The following is a 12,344-nucleotide window of genomic DNA, read 5'->3' as shown; positions in this document are numbered from 1 at the left end:
TATTGGGTTAATCATTTTCTAAATTTAAATTTTAAGTCGGAATAAAATATTATTTTGACCTTTGAATCTTCGTATTTTATTATTCGAGACGTATTTGTTGCATTTATATAAGAAAAGTTATACAGTTGAACGAGTCATCAACTTGAATATAATTCAATTAACTAAAAACTCTATGTTGAATTAAAAAAACGCTCACACGAGTGAGTGAGTGAGTTAATTTTAATATTAAACCCGTAATTTTTATCATTAAAAATTTTGAATGTGAATATGTGTTTGTTTTCTAAGATTAGCTAAACGGGTGTTTTTATAATTGGATGAAACGTTGCATTTTGTAAGTATAGGTTTGAGACACTGACTAAATAGACTCGTGGTTCATCGGGTCAAGGTTAGGTCAAATCTTCACACCACGACCAACACAACAACCACAATGTCAAACTCACGCTTGAAACAAAATCTATAGATGCAGGTGAAGAACTGCTCATAAATCATTAGGTCGAGTTTTTTTTTTTAATATTTTCTCAAAGACTTCGAGTTTTACCAAAACTTTTGCTTAAATTAATTTAAAACGTCACGATATAAATGTAGTAATAGAGTCGTTATATCTCAACTTTTAGTTTAGCTTAGATCCGATCCAAACCTTTCATATTTAAAAGGATTATTTAATTATGATTTTAATTTTTTAATTTCTTCCATCCAATTGACTTCAAATCTTTTCCATTAATAGTGATTTGACTTGCATTCGTGTTCTTCATCACCATAATAATCCAATGATTTCAAATATAATTTAATTTATTAATTTTTTTTCGAGTATGATTATTTTAAGTTCAATTTATTCTCTAAACTTTTTATTTATTATCGTCACATGATAATAATAATATTCAAATTTAATAAAAAAAATATAATTAATCGTTTTTTTATTTTCAATATATATATATATATATATTTAGTATAATGCAACGTCTTTTTATTTAACTAAAAATATTATAATTTTTGTTAATACGACAAAAGCTCTAATTATGATAATATCAGCTCGATTTAATGATATTTATAAGAGTCGCGTAGTTTTTATTTTTATTTTTAATTTTTTTTAAATTGTTAATTTTTAAAATGTTTTAATCTTATACATTTTTTTTATTTGTTTTATTATAATTTTTTAATGACAAAATATGAGTGTTTTTTATTTATGTAATTAGAGACGTAAAAATAATATAAATTGAAAATTTAAAGAACAAAGTTATTTAATTGAAATAAAAAAAAATAAAAAATAAATGTAATTTTCCCGTTATATAAAAAGAAGAGAACAGCATGACTACTGAGCTGTGCGAATATGCAAAGCTTTAAACGCTTGTCGTCCGTACACTTTAACAACAAATAATCTGACTCCAAAAACCATACCGGTGGCCCATTATTATCCAAAATAATAATATTCAAATTAAAACACGGACCCATCTTTACCGACCTTCTCTTTGAGACAGTATCCAGATCATTAGGCCTCTCGTGTGGGTCAAAGCTTATCCGACAAAGAATTTCGCTTTCTTAATACTGTTGTAGTTACGATCGCTATTCACTGGAATTTCGATCGTGGGCTCCCGTGTCATTAGGTCACCAACTTTCTTGATCTTTTGACATTGGACAAATGTCTGTTTCCATACACGGTCTTACGATTTTGCAAAGACTTGTGTTTTTTGGCAAACAATTTTCTCGGTTTGATCACTCCGACCCCTTTTGTAACAAATTATTTTTACGAAGAATATTTTTCTCCACACCATTCAACGTTTACGGTTTAATAGATATAAAATATAAATTTATATTTAATAAATCAATTGTTTTTTTAAAAAAAATTGACTTTTCATATAAATAGTGATATATGGAACATTTTTAAAATTTTAAATAAATACAAATCTTGAGGTTTTGAAATTAAACTGATATAATTGAAGTTGAAAATAAGTAGTGAGCGGGAATATATAGTTCAACTAATTGTGACGCATGTTATGTCTAAGACGTTAGATTTTAATCTCTCGACTCACGTGTTGAATTAAAGAAGTGGCGATAGACGACGGGATTCAGTGAGGGTAAATTGGTAATTTAACTTAACAATAAAAGAAGGATAAGATGAAGAGAGTCAATGTATGATTTGTAGAATCATTTGGAGTCAGAATTGCAGAGTGATGAAGGCCTCTTCTGACAAATCCTTTTAAGGCCCACTTTCTATCATTCCCATCCCATCACTCCAACTAAATTTAATTTTGTTTTAAACCTAATTTCATAAAAATAATCTTATTTTATTTTAAAAATATTTTCCCATCTAAAGAATATTTCTAAACTAAAAAAATAAAAAAATATTAATTTTTTTTTTTTTATGGAAACTAATAATACTTTATTTTAAAAATACCATTAAATTTTTAATAGTGTTTCAAAATTACCTTAAGATGAGTACTCTATTTCAAAATTTAAAAAATTAGAGGGTATTTTTTAAATAATTTTTAAAATTAAAAGATATTTTTAAAATTGAGTTGAACGTTTAAAGGTATTTTTATTTAATTTTAAAAATTTAGAGGTATTTCTAGACACGGTACAAACTTTAAGAGTATTTTTTTTTTCAATTTAGCCTATATTTTAAATAAAGTAATTTTAACGTATGTATTTTTCGTCTAAGTGATTTAATTACCATCACTATTGATAATTATATTTAAAATATTTATCTCTACAACTTTAAATTATTTTGATGGAATTAGAAGTGTATTTGAATTATTAATTAGATTCAACAAATTTCTAAAAAGAAGAAAAAAAATTAAAAGATGAAAGATGAATTATTAGAGAGAGAAAAAAAAGTTACTGAGTGGTAAAAATTCAAAAGAGAGAGAAAAGGACATGAGGAAAAAATATTTTACAGTGAGAAAAAAAAGTTAGGAGAGATAGGGACAAATATTTACAGACATATAGTAAAAGAAAATTAGAAAAGACAAAAGTTTCGACAAAAATTAAGGTAAAATAGTTAAAAAGAAAAAAGAAAATGGATTTGCTTTTAATTTAATTTTTAAGGTTTTAAAATTTTCATTTTTATTTATTTGGTCGTAATTTTAATTTGATTTTTATTTATTTGGTCGAAAGTTTGCTGAGAATTGGCAGAAGATTGTTTCGACCAATGAGGCTTCTCCACGTGTAAAGAACCAGTGAATAACTGTCAAAACTTACCCCTCTTAAACAAATAAAATAAAATAATAATAATAATAATAAAGTTTTAACCTTATTTTTATTTGAAATACTAACAAATTTCATGCCCCACATATATAATAATAATTTATTAAACCGCGTTTTTTTTACAATTTTTTAGGATAAAACTCATCAAAATTACAATACTTTTTAATTTTTAAAATTATAATTATAACCACAAAGTTTAGTGTAAAAAAAATCCTCTTATTTTTAATTTTGTCATTTAAAGCATCATTAAAAATATAATAATTTTTTTTTTTTTTCATATGGGGACTTCAATATTATTGTTACGAGCTATCAGAATCCCAAGCAAAAACAATATAACCCTTATTACCAACTATCAAGATTGGTAGATGAACACGGCTCTCCACAATGATATGATATTGTCCACTTTGAGCATAAACTCTCATGGCTTTGCTTTGGACTTCCCTAAAAAACCTCATTCCAACGGAGATAATATTATTTGATTATAAACCCGAGATAGTATTATTTCATTATAAACCCATGATAATTCCCAAATTAGCCAATGTGGGACTTTCATCCAACCGAGATAGTTTTCTAGAATTTACATAAATTCTATTTTGGTTCATAGACGTTTTAAAAAAAAAAATCTATTTTAGTTTCACATCCATTGAAATCCTTAAACTTTTTAATTTATTTTATTTCGTTAATAAACATCCAAAATGTAGAAAATACCTATACATATGTTAACATAGGGTTAATGAAGCTATCTAAAAATAGTTAAGCAAGTATTAAATAAATAAATAAATATTAGGCATAACACAACAGCCACAAGAATCCAAATATTAAAACTTAGATTCATAAATCAAAATTGAATTTAAATCTTTATCTAATTGGCTCTTCGACTTTAATTTATGGAGTCAACCATTATACAATAAAGCATAGAAGAGATAAAGCATAGAAGAGATTATACCACGAAGGTCATTTTAGTTACAATTCCATATTCAAATCAAATTCAAAAACAAAATCGAGATGAAAAGTATATCATTCATAAAGCATCTTAATACTAACATAGTATCTGGTTAATAGATCACGAAAATTGACCCTAATATAGTATTATCTAGTTAGTAGATATCGATAGTTAACCCTGATATAGCATCTGATCAGTAGATCTCAACAGTTGACTCTAATATAGTATCTGGTGGATCTCGATAGTTGACCCTTTAGAACAAATATATGCTTTAACTAGCTGAGGAGCTACGCTCAAGATGGTGCCCCGACCCATTATTCTTAAATGTTGTTGGTTAGGGTAAATAGTGAAGGGAGGTGCCCAAAAGAAGCTATAATTTTCAATCAAAGTCCCCCAAAAGAATAAAATGGCACATGATTACACAGAAAGAACTTAAGCAACAAGATCGTGGAAAGTCGTTGGAGAAGGATTATAGAGAACTACTTGCCTCAAAAGTATTGCAAAGTGAACTGTAAAAGGGCACAACTGCAATTCTCCATCCCTTTTCCTTCTTTTCTTCCTGGTTTGTGGAAGTTACTTTTTCCCTGGATTTCACGAATAAGTCCTTAAACTTTTAATTTCATAAAAATTTAATCTTAAACTCGGAGACAAAACTAATAACATAAAATAGTTAAGTATCGTTTTTCTCTAATATACGTGTGTATATGACAATCACGAGCTTTACTAGATTGTATTTCAAGTGTATTTGGAAATGCTTCTAGAATAAATACTTCTAATAAAAGTGTTTCAATGATAAGAACACGAGTAAAAGTGTTCAATAAAAAATCACTAAGGGATTTTCTCGTAAATCACGTTTAGGTGTTGTTTACGTCTTTTAAACCATTTTTATATTACTCTCAAACACGATAAGTTTGAAATTTTTTAGAGTAATGTTTGTGGCAAGTCAAAATTACTCGAAAACTAGATGAACAACTTTAGTAACATGGCATGAGTTTCTAACTGAAGCCAAAGAAGTTTTTATGCAAAAAACAAAACTAGAGGTCACCTAGAGAATCCTACCAAAAGATGAAAGTTCTGATGCAGACATACCTGGAAATAATCTAGTCTTGAGCATGGATGGCATTTGAACTCCCGAGGTCAGAACGCCCGTACTTTGCTGCTACAAAGCAGTAAACTCCTACAACTCCGCCAAGAACTCCGAGGACCATCGAAAAGAGCTGGAAATTTGCAAGGAATTCACCTCTAACCTCACTATCTTTTGAATGACACATGACCATCATATCGTCCTTGAGCTCACAACCATCAGGCATCATTGGACCATACAGAGTGAAAGCTGTCTGATAAAACCAAAGGCCCTGAAGGGTGATGGCAATGCCGCTGCACACGTCGGCTGGAAAGCTGGTAGGCAAAATAGCTCCAGCAACCGTTGACAAAATGCAGAGGCCTATCAAGAGGACAAGGAGAATATGGTAGCAACCTTCAAGGCCTTTATGAGTAGTTGAATGAAAGTAAAACAATAGATACTCAGCGCAGAATGCCGTGGAAGCAATTAGGCAAAGCGCTTCATCTGGTAGGCGAACAAATCTGAATAGAAACAGGTGAGAGTTGAATAATCATCTCTTTTTTAGAGAAAACTAGTGATTAAGACATAGTAAAGGATAAACTGCACATATATTTAGAGACAGAAAATTCACAGCTAAATTCAATATTTGAATATTTCAGGGTCCATAAGGCATTGCTGTCTGCTTCTTTTTTTCTTGTCCAACCATCTTCAACTATGACTGCGAGGATGTGGGATGTGCAACTTAGAAATGTCCCCTCCCCTCCTATACATCGGTTGGAGAGGGGAACGAAACATTCCTTATAACGGTGTGAAAATCTCTTCCTAGTAGACGCGTTTTAAAACCGTGAGGCTGACGGCGATACGTAACAGGCCAAAGCGGACAATATCTACTAATGGTGGGTTTGGGCCGTTACAAATGGAATAAGAGCTAGGCATCGTGCAATGTGCCAGCGAGGACGCTGGTCCCCAAGAAGGGTGGATTGTGAGATCCCACATCGGTTGGAGAGGGAAACAAAACATTCCTTATAAGGGTGTGGAAACCTCTCCCTAATAGACGCGTTTTAAAACCATGAGACTGATAGCGATACGTAACGGACCAAAGCAAACAATTTCTACTAGCGGTGGGCTTGGTCTGTTACAACAATGCACTTCAAACTCTGGATTACAAGCTCCTACAAACTGATAGATAGCAGAAATTGGGGGAAGAAAATTGTCTTTCCAGCGAAGATCAAGAACGACACAGCTTAAATTATGACGTATATACAAGAAACTGCTGTTGCTTTCAATTTAATATCAATTGTTTTCCATACATGTGTGTTCCTAAGATGATTGAATGAAACCTCGGTATTTTTCATCTTAAATCTGACACTTTATTCACTTTCCTGATGATCTAAAATAAACAAACTACTCCAAGACCAAGAGAAAAGGCTCGTGAACTTTTAATAAATCAATTCAGGAAAGATATATCTCTCCGGGGCACGTCTACCTGTTCTTGTCCTTGCGGGTTTAAATTCCTTCCGGAAAGAAAATCCTAATACTTCCCACCATTAATTTTATATCTTATCCAGTAATGACTTATACCCATCTGATCTTAACAAAAGTAATCAAACAGTTTAATGAAGAAGTTAACATTACAAGATTTTCCAAAACTTTTAAAACAACACTGAATAGAAAATGCTTTGTTCATGAAACAAGAGAGAATTACCTCGACTTTTCAGAGAGCAGCGCGACGAGTCCAAAAATGAAGAACATGAGAAGCATCCCCGAATGTTCAAAGTTGTTCATGTGCGAAGGGTTCAAAACTCCATTAACGAAGAACTTGAGATGAGTTGAATACAAAAGCTCAATGCACAAATCAATGAAACCGCCAATGACAACAACATAAAGCTCTAAGTATTTGAGCTTTCCATTGAAGCCAGGCACAGGGTTCCACGCACGGACGCGAAACAAGTTGGGATTTGACACGTACCGAAGCAGAGCGCTCCACACGTGCCAAACACCAACCAGAAGAAACAGCGTCCCTGGAAGAACATGGCCCTTGAAAGATCCCATATGTTCACTGCGCTTCTACCACTCTATTTCTCCGTCTTCTTCTCTTCTACCGGTAAAACATGTTCTGTTTTCCCCCCAAAAATACACTTCCATTCAGTAAATTAACACAGAAACTTCCTCAAATCTTCTGAATAATTCGTGAAATACTTTGTGAAAGCAAGTAAGAGCACCAATAATTCTCGGAAGACACAGCAAGAACACAGAGCATGAAAAGTCGAGCATTATTGAAGCTAATAATTGATGAAGAAGACGGAGAAACCTAATGTTTGAAGGAAAAATAAGAATCGCTTTAGAATTTGATTCTTCTTCAAAAAGATCGCAAGTCATCCACTTATTTGGACGAAATCGAACGATTGAAATCAACCTCCAATATCTCAATGATGAAAAACGAAAGAAAACAGATCCACAGCTGAGAGAAAACGACCAAAAGCAGCACATAACCCAATCTAAAAGCTCAAATAACACAGCAGCCATGGAAAAAGCAGAGACAAAAAAGAGGAAAAAGAGAGAGACATTTCGTATTTGAAATGGTGGAAATCAAGTAGAAATGGAAAAACAAGATCGAAAAACGAAAATGACGACATTATTGAGTGATCATAATAAGTGGAAAGCACTCACGATTGCATAATAAGGTGATTGAGGGCCGATCCCACCATGCGAGGCCTTGTTTGTCACGGAAGAAGCAGCCCTTTTGCGATCCCCGAGAAAGGCTTTGACGCACCGAAACAGAGAGAAAATGAAGAGAGAGAGAGAGTCGCGTGTGGAAAGTGGCGTTGACGATGGCGGCAAGAGGAGAGAATCTGATTCCTCTCTGTAAAGCCAGCAGTTGATCAACTTAGTAATGTAAGCCAGCATTTGGCTCTTACCCTAATAATTATTCAATTAAAAAAACACTTCTTTAAATGATTATGCATTAACCTAAATTAATAATATTTATAAACTTCTATATATTGCCATAATAACTTTTTAACTTTTAAAATAAATTTAAATGTCATTACTTATAATATTAATAAACTAAAGTAGACGAATAATGGTCCCTAATTTATTTTTTAATTTTAAATATATTAAAGCAATTTAAAAAAATATAAAGATATTATTGAAACGAGGTACAAATTTTATGAGCGTGGGTAATGATGTATGTTTTTTTAAACTCGTTTAAAAGTTGAAGGGTATTATTGTAATATTTAAAAGTTCATGAATGTTATTGACAATAAGGTTAAAAAAAAAAAAAAAGTTCTTATCTTCACAATTGTGTTTTTTACTGTTAAGTAGAATGTCTACATGGCAAGAATTCAGATCAAAATTTGGAATCTGGATTCGACAGTAATGACTCCGACATTCCCTTGTATCCACTGTAACATGGTTACGTTATTTTTCGTTTTTAAGAGTGAATACAATCTCTGCAGACTAACACAAGTCATTACTACATATTTTGTCATCACGAGCATGCATCCTAGGAAACATGAAGGAAAATATCTCTTTGTCCCCAAATTCAAAATTCATGAACACAATATATCTCTTTGTCCAAAATGCCCTTTCCGAGAACTAAACTATTACAAATCTTTGAACATTGAAGGAAAATATTTTGGTAATTTCATATTATTGTGGATTTTTTATCCTGCCGGATTCCTGAGAAAATAAAAAATAATATAAGTTTTGTTCGTGTCTGAGCGGCCCCACCGCAAGCGCAATGGACCTTACGAAGGTAAACCCCCACACCGGTCGCCACCTAGTTTTGAGTCTATTTGGATTTCGTGACGGCGCCAAAGCTCTGTTATTATCACCCCCCGTCATCTTCGTCACCGCCAAATCACCACCGTACACGTGTTACTCCTCCTCCCAACACCACTCTTTCACTTACGTGGGATCCCTCGCCCTTCATTTCATCGGTATCTTTACCCGCGTCCTTAATCGTCCGATCTCTCTCTCTCTCTCATCGCCACCACTTCCTAGATGTCGCGGTTACTCCGATCCCGTTGCTCCGACGGCTCGCCCGATGGACCTACACTTCCTCTCTAAAGTCAATTCTCTTTTGTTTTGTCATTTGAATTTCTTTTTCACTTTAAAGAGAGAATGGTTTGATTTGTTGTCTTTACTGGTAGACTCAAATTGCAAAAGTGAATTTGTGAGGAATTTGGAATTGTGGTTAGAAACTTGAAAGTTCTTGTCCTTGCCATGCCGGACGTCTGAATCTGTGTTTTCGATTGTTTGCCTCAGAAATTCTCAGCGTCGCAATGATCGATCAAGTCACTTGAACTCTGCTGATGTTGTGGAAGCAAGGAAGCAAGGATTGTTTTCTGAGCTTCCGAGTTTGCGAAACTGTGCATATTCTATTTGATTATTTCAGATATTCATTTTTAGGCCTGTAGGAGGAATTCATCTGGCCCAAATCAAGTTTGTTAAAGGCATGTCGTCGAAGATTGTGTATGAAGGTTGGATGGTGCGGTATGGCCGGCGGAAGATTGGCAGGTCCTTCATTCACATGCGGTATTTTGTGCTTGAATCTCGGTTACTGGCGTATTATAAGAGGAAGCCGCAGGATAATCAAGTACGTGTTGTGTGATGTAGTTCAGGATTTTCAATTTTTGGTGTTGTGTTTTGTATTTCGAGTGAAGTTGTAGCATCTCCGTATAAGATATAACTATGCACGAATGGCTAAATTGCGTCAAATGCCTGTGTCATATCCATCTGCATTCTTACGTTTTCTTTTTAGAAATGAATTTCTTACGTGCATGTTTTATGATCTTTCGAGGCAGGTTCCAATTAAGAGCATGCTAGTAGATGGAAACTGTAGAGTGGAGGATCGTGGCTTGAAGACGCACAATGGACATGTCAGTTGTTATTTCTATTTCTATTTCTATTTTTCTCTCTTTAACAATATGTTTGTCTTGTGATTGCGAGGATGAAAGCTATTTATTTGCTTTAGCTGAACTAAAGAGTTTATTTAAGACTTCGAATGTAGCCAACTTACCTGTTACACTTGGTTATTTTTTGTTGCAACAACTAGACTCTACTGCAAAGGCAGAATTGGCTGCAACCGAGGACTAAATATCTTAGTTGTTTTTGTATCTTCTTGGGGGAAGGAGGTTGCAATTGTTTGTAGTTTGGACTCCTTAACGAGTGAACTAGTCTATAGTAGATTTGTTCATAACTCAGGATCATGATGCTCAGAAAGTCCACAGTGCCACCAAGAGAGAGAGAGAGAGAGAGTGGTTGAGGTTCCTGTTCGTGTGTCTTTGACTCTTTGATAATTGTTACGTTGTCGTACAATGCATTTTCAATTCTAATTATTTAAGGCAGAAAGAAACCAAGCATTTATAATATTTTCTGGTGAATGAAGCCAAGTTTTGACCACCTCTTCTTATTACTGGTATGGCCTGGCAGTTTAGGTTGCCTTTTTGGGCTTTTAGCGTCAGAAAATCCTGGGATATAATAATTTTCCCTCTGAAGTAGATATCTAACCACTCTAGTCTGCGAGACTATGTTCAATTTTCAATTCCATGTACAACTAGATGATCTTGCAAATAATTATGCCTTCCCAGTTCCAATTTTCAATTACTAACATACATACTTAAGCCTGTTGGATGAGTTAGTGATAAATATGTGTATCTCGTATCAGATCATCAGCCATTAGGATTGTGATTTCACGGTTCTGAATTTTTCACCTTCTTAATTCGGTATTTCGTTTAGTGTGAATAATGGTGCTAACGCTCCTTCATTGTATATTACTTTAACGATCCATTTCAATTCCTATTTTTGATGTTGCAGATGGTTTACGTCTTGTCTGTTTACAACAAGAAAGAGAAGTACCATCGAATTACGGTTTGTTCCTACTTCCAGTGACTTGATTGATGAAGATTGTATGATTTTTGCCCATCGTCTTATCTTCACATTGATAATCTACGTATGAATAATTTATGCTACTGGTTTCTCTCATTCTTTATTTGGATCAATTTCAATTATTAATCGTTATTTCGTTGATAGGGGAGGGTTGGTATATCATAATTTTATTCAGAATTCAATAATTTTAACAAGTTGCACAGTAATTTTTTAGGCTTCCCGTTTTCTCTGTTTTTTCATAGTTTATTTTTTGCATATGAGGAAATTTTGTTGGACTGGCCATACTATGGGATGCCCTGCTTCATCACATGTTTTTTTCAATAGTCAAAACCTTGATGGGTGCACTGATTTTAATCAGCATTTGCTTTGCAGATGGCGGCCTTCAATATCCAAGAAGCACTACTATGGAAGGAGAAAATAGAGCTTGTCATTGATCTGGTAGTATTCGAATTTCCTTTACTTGTTTTCCAACATTAACTCGGTGGAGTGCATTGTAAGTTTATTGTCATAGAGTTTTTGGCTTTTAATCTTCTCATATATGAATGAAAAGTTATTGTTTCCTATAAAATGAATATCGTTATTAATGAAGAACGTACCAGTATTGAACAGTTATTCTCATCTTTTTATTAAGAATATCCTCCTATATTATTTTCTATCATGTCCTGGATATTACCTTAATGCCATATCAGGTTGGAGTATGTTGAAATCCAAGCGGATGTCTATTGCTTATTTTATTTTAGTTCTTATAATGGGTTCTTTGTCTTTTTTGGGCATGGTTTTCTTCATATCCATCATTTGCCCTCCGATTAAACATTTATGTTAGTTTTTTTTTTTTTTTCCTGTATCTCATGAATTAATGAATCTAATCTCATTTGCATGTGGAAATGTCAGCACCAAGGCTCACAACTTCCTAATGGGAACAAGTTTATATCATTTGAATATAAATCTGGGATGGATAATGGGAGGACTGCTTCCTCCTCAGATCATGAAAGTCAGTGAGTACATTTTCCCTCAATTTGTATCCAAGAATTTGTAAAATGATTTACCTGGAGATGCTGTAATTAGGGTATTTATGTTCTGTACTTTTAGCATTCATCACACCCCCCCCAAGTAATTTCTTTATCTTATTCATACAAAAAAAAAAAAAAAAAAAAAAAAAAAAAAAAAAAAAAAAAAAAAAAAAAAAAAAAAAAAAAAAAAAAAAAAAAAAAAAAAAAAAAAAAAAAAAAAAAAAAAAAAAAAAAA

At 32.9% G+C, this 12,344-nt stretch overlaps 2 protein-coding genes across 5 annotated transcripts in view; one reads left to right on the top strand and one right to left on the bottom strand.

Annotated features, from left to right (window-relative positions):
- Positions 1-4,204: 4,204 nt before the first annotated feature.
- Positions 4,205-8,108, bottom strand: LOC111465206 (transmembrane protein 45B-like). 3 transcript variants are annotated; one of them, XM_023109532.1, is made up of 4 exons: positions 7,878-8,108; positions 6,913-7,518; positions 5,234-5,728; positions 4,205-4,728 (listed from the first exon to the last, which is right to left on the bottom strand). In XM_023109532.1, the coding sequence occupies exons 2-3, from the start codon at positions 7,257-7,259 to the stop codon at positions 5,245-5,247; spliced, it is 831 nt and encodes a 276-aa protein (XP_022965300.1). In that variant the 5' UTR covers positions 7,260-7,518; positions 7,878-8,108; the 3' UTR covers positions 4,205-4,728; positions 5,234-5,244. The 3 variants fall into 3 exon arrangements, with proteins under 3 accessions (XP_022965300.1, XP_022965301.1, XP_022965299.1); XM_023109533.1 differs by having other exon boundaries at positions 6,913-7,305; XM_023109531.1 differs by having other exon boundaries at positions 6,913-7,323; positions 7,878-8,107.
- A 1,031-nt stretch (positions 8,109-9,139) lies between these two features.
- LOC111465169 (protein ENHANCED DISEASE RESISTANCE 2-like) overlaps positions 9,140-12,344 on the top strand; it is a 12,429-nt gene continuing 9,224 nt past the window's right edge. Inside the window, exons 1-6 of one of the 2 annotated variants that reach the window (XM_023109479.1) lie at positions 9,140-9,279; positions 9,477-9,807; positions 10,016-10,090; positions 11,028-11,081; positions 11,472-11,537; positions 11,991-12,094. In XM_023109479.1, coding sequence (XP_022965247.1) covers positions 9,667-9,807; positions 10,016-10,090; positions 11,028-11,081; positions 11,472-11,537; positions 11,991-12,094 — 440 coding nt within the window. In that variant the 5' untranslated portion in view covers positions 9,140-9,279; positions 9,477-9,666. Of the gene's footprint in view, positions 9,808-10,015; positions 10,091-11,027; positions 11,082-11,471; positions 11,538-11,990; positions 12,095-12,344 lie in introns of both variants that reach the window. The other variant, XM_023109478.1, reaches the window with a different exon arrangement.

Source organism: Cucurbita maxima, unplaced genomic scaffold (assembly GCF_002738345.1).
Source record: "Cucurbita maxima cultivar Rimu unplaced genomic scaffold, Cmax_1.0 Cma_Scf00028, whole genome shotgun sequence".
In the NCBI taxonomy this organism is placed as follows: Eukaryota; Viridiplantae; Streptophyta; class Magnoliopsida; order Cucurbitales; family Cucurbitaceae; genus Cucurbita; species Cucurbita maxima.
Note: the sequence above shows the minus strand (reverse complement) of the source record. Positions and strands in the feature narration are given on the sequence as shown.

Bases quoted from the DNA above. Each gene is read 5' to 3' on its own strand.
- LOC111465206 (XM_023109532.1), bottom strand. From the start codon at position 7,259: ATGGGATCTTTCAAGGGCCATGTTCTTCCAGGGACGCTGTTTCTTCTG. The intron at 5,729-6,912 runs GTAATTCTCTCT...GTTTCTATTCAG, and splicing joins CTGCTCTCTGAAAAGTCGAG to ATTTGTTCGCCTACCAGATG.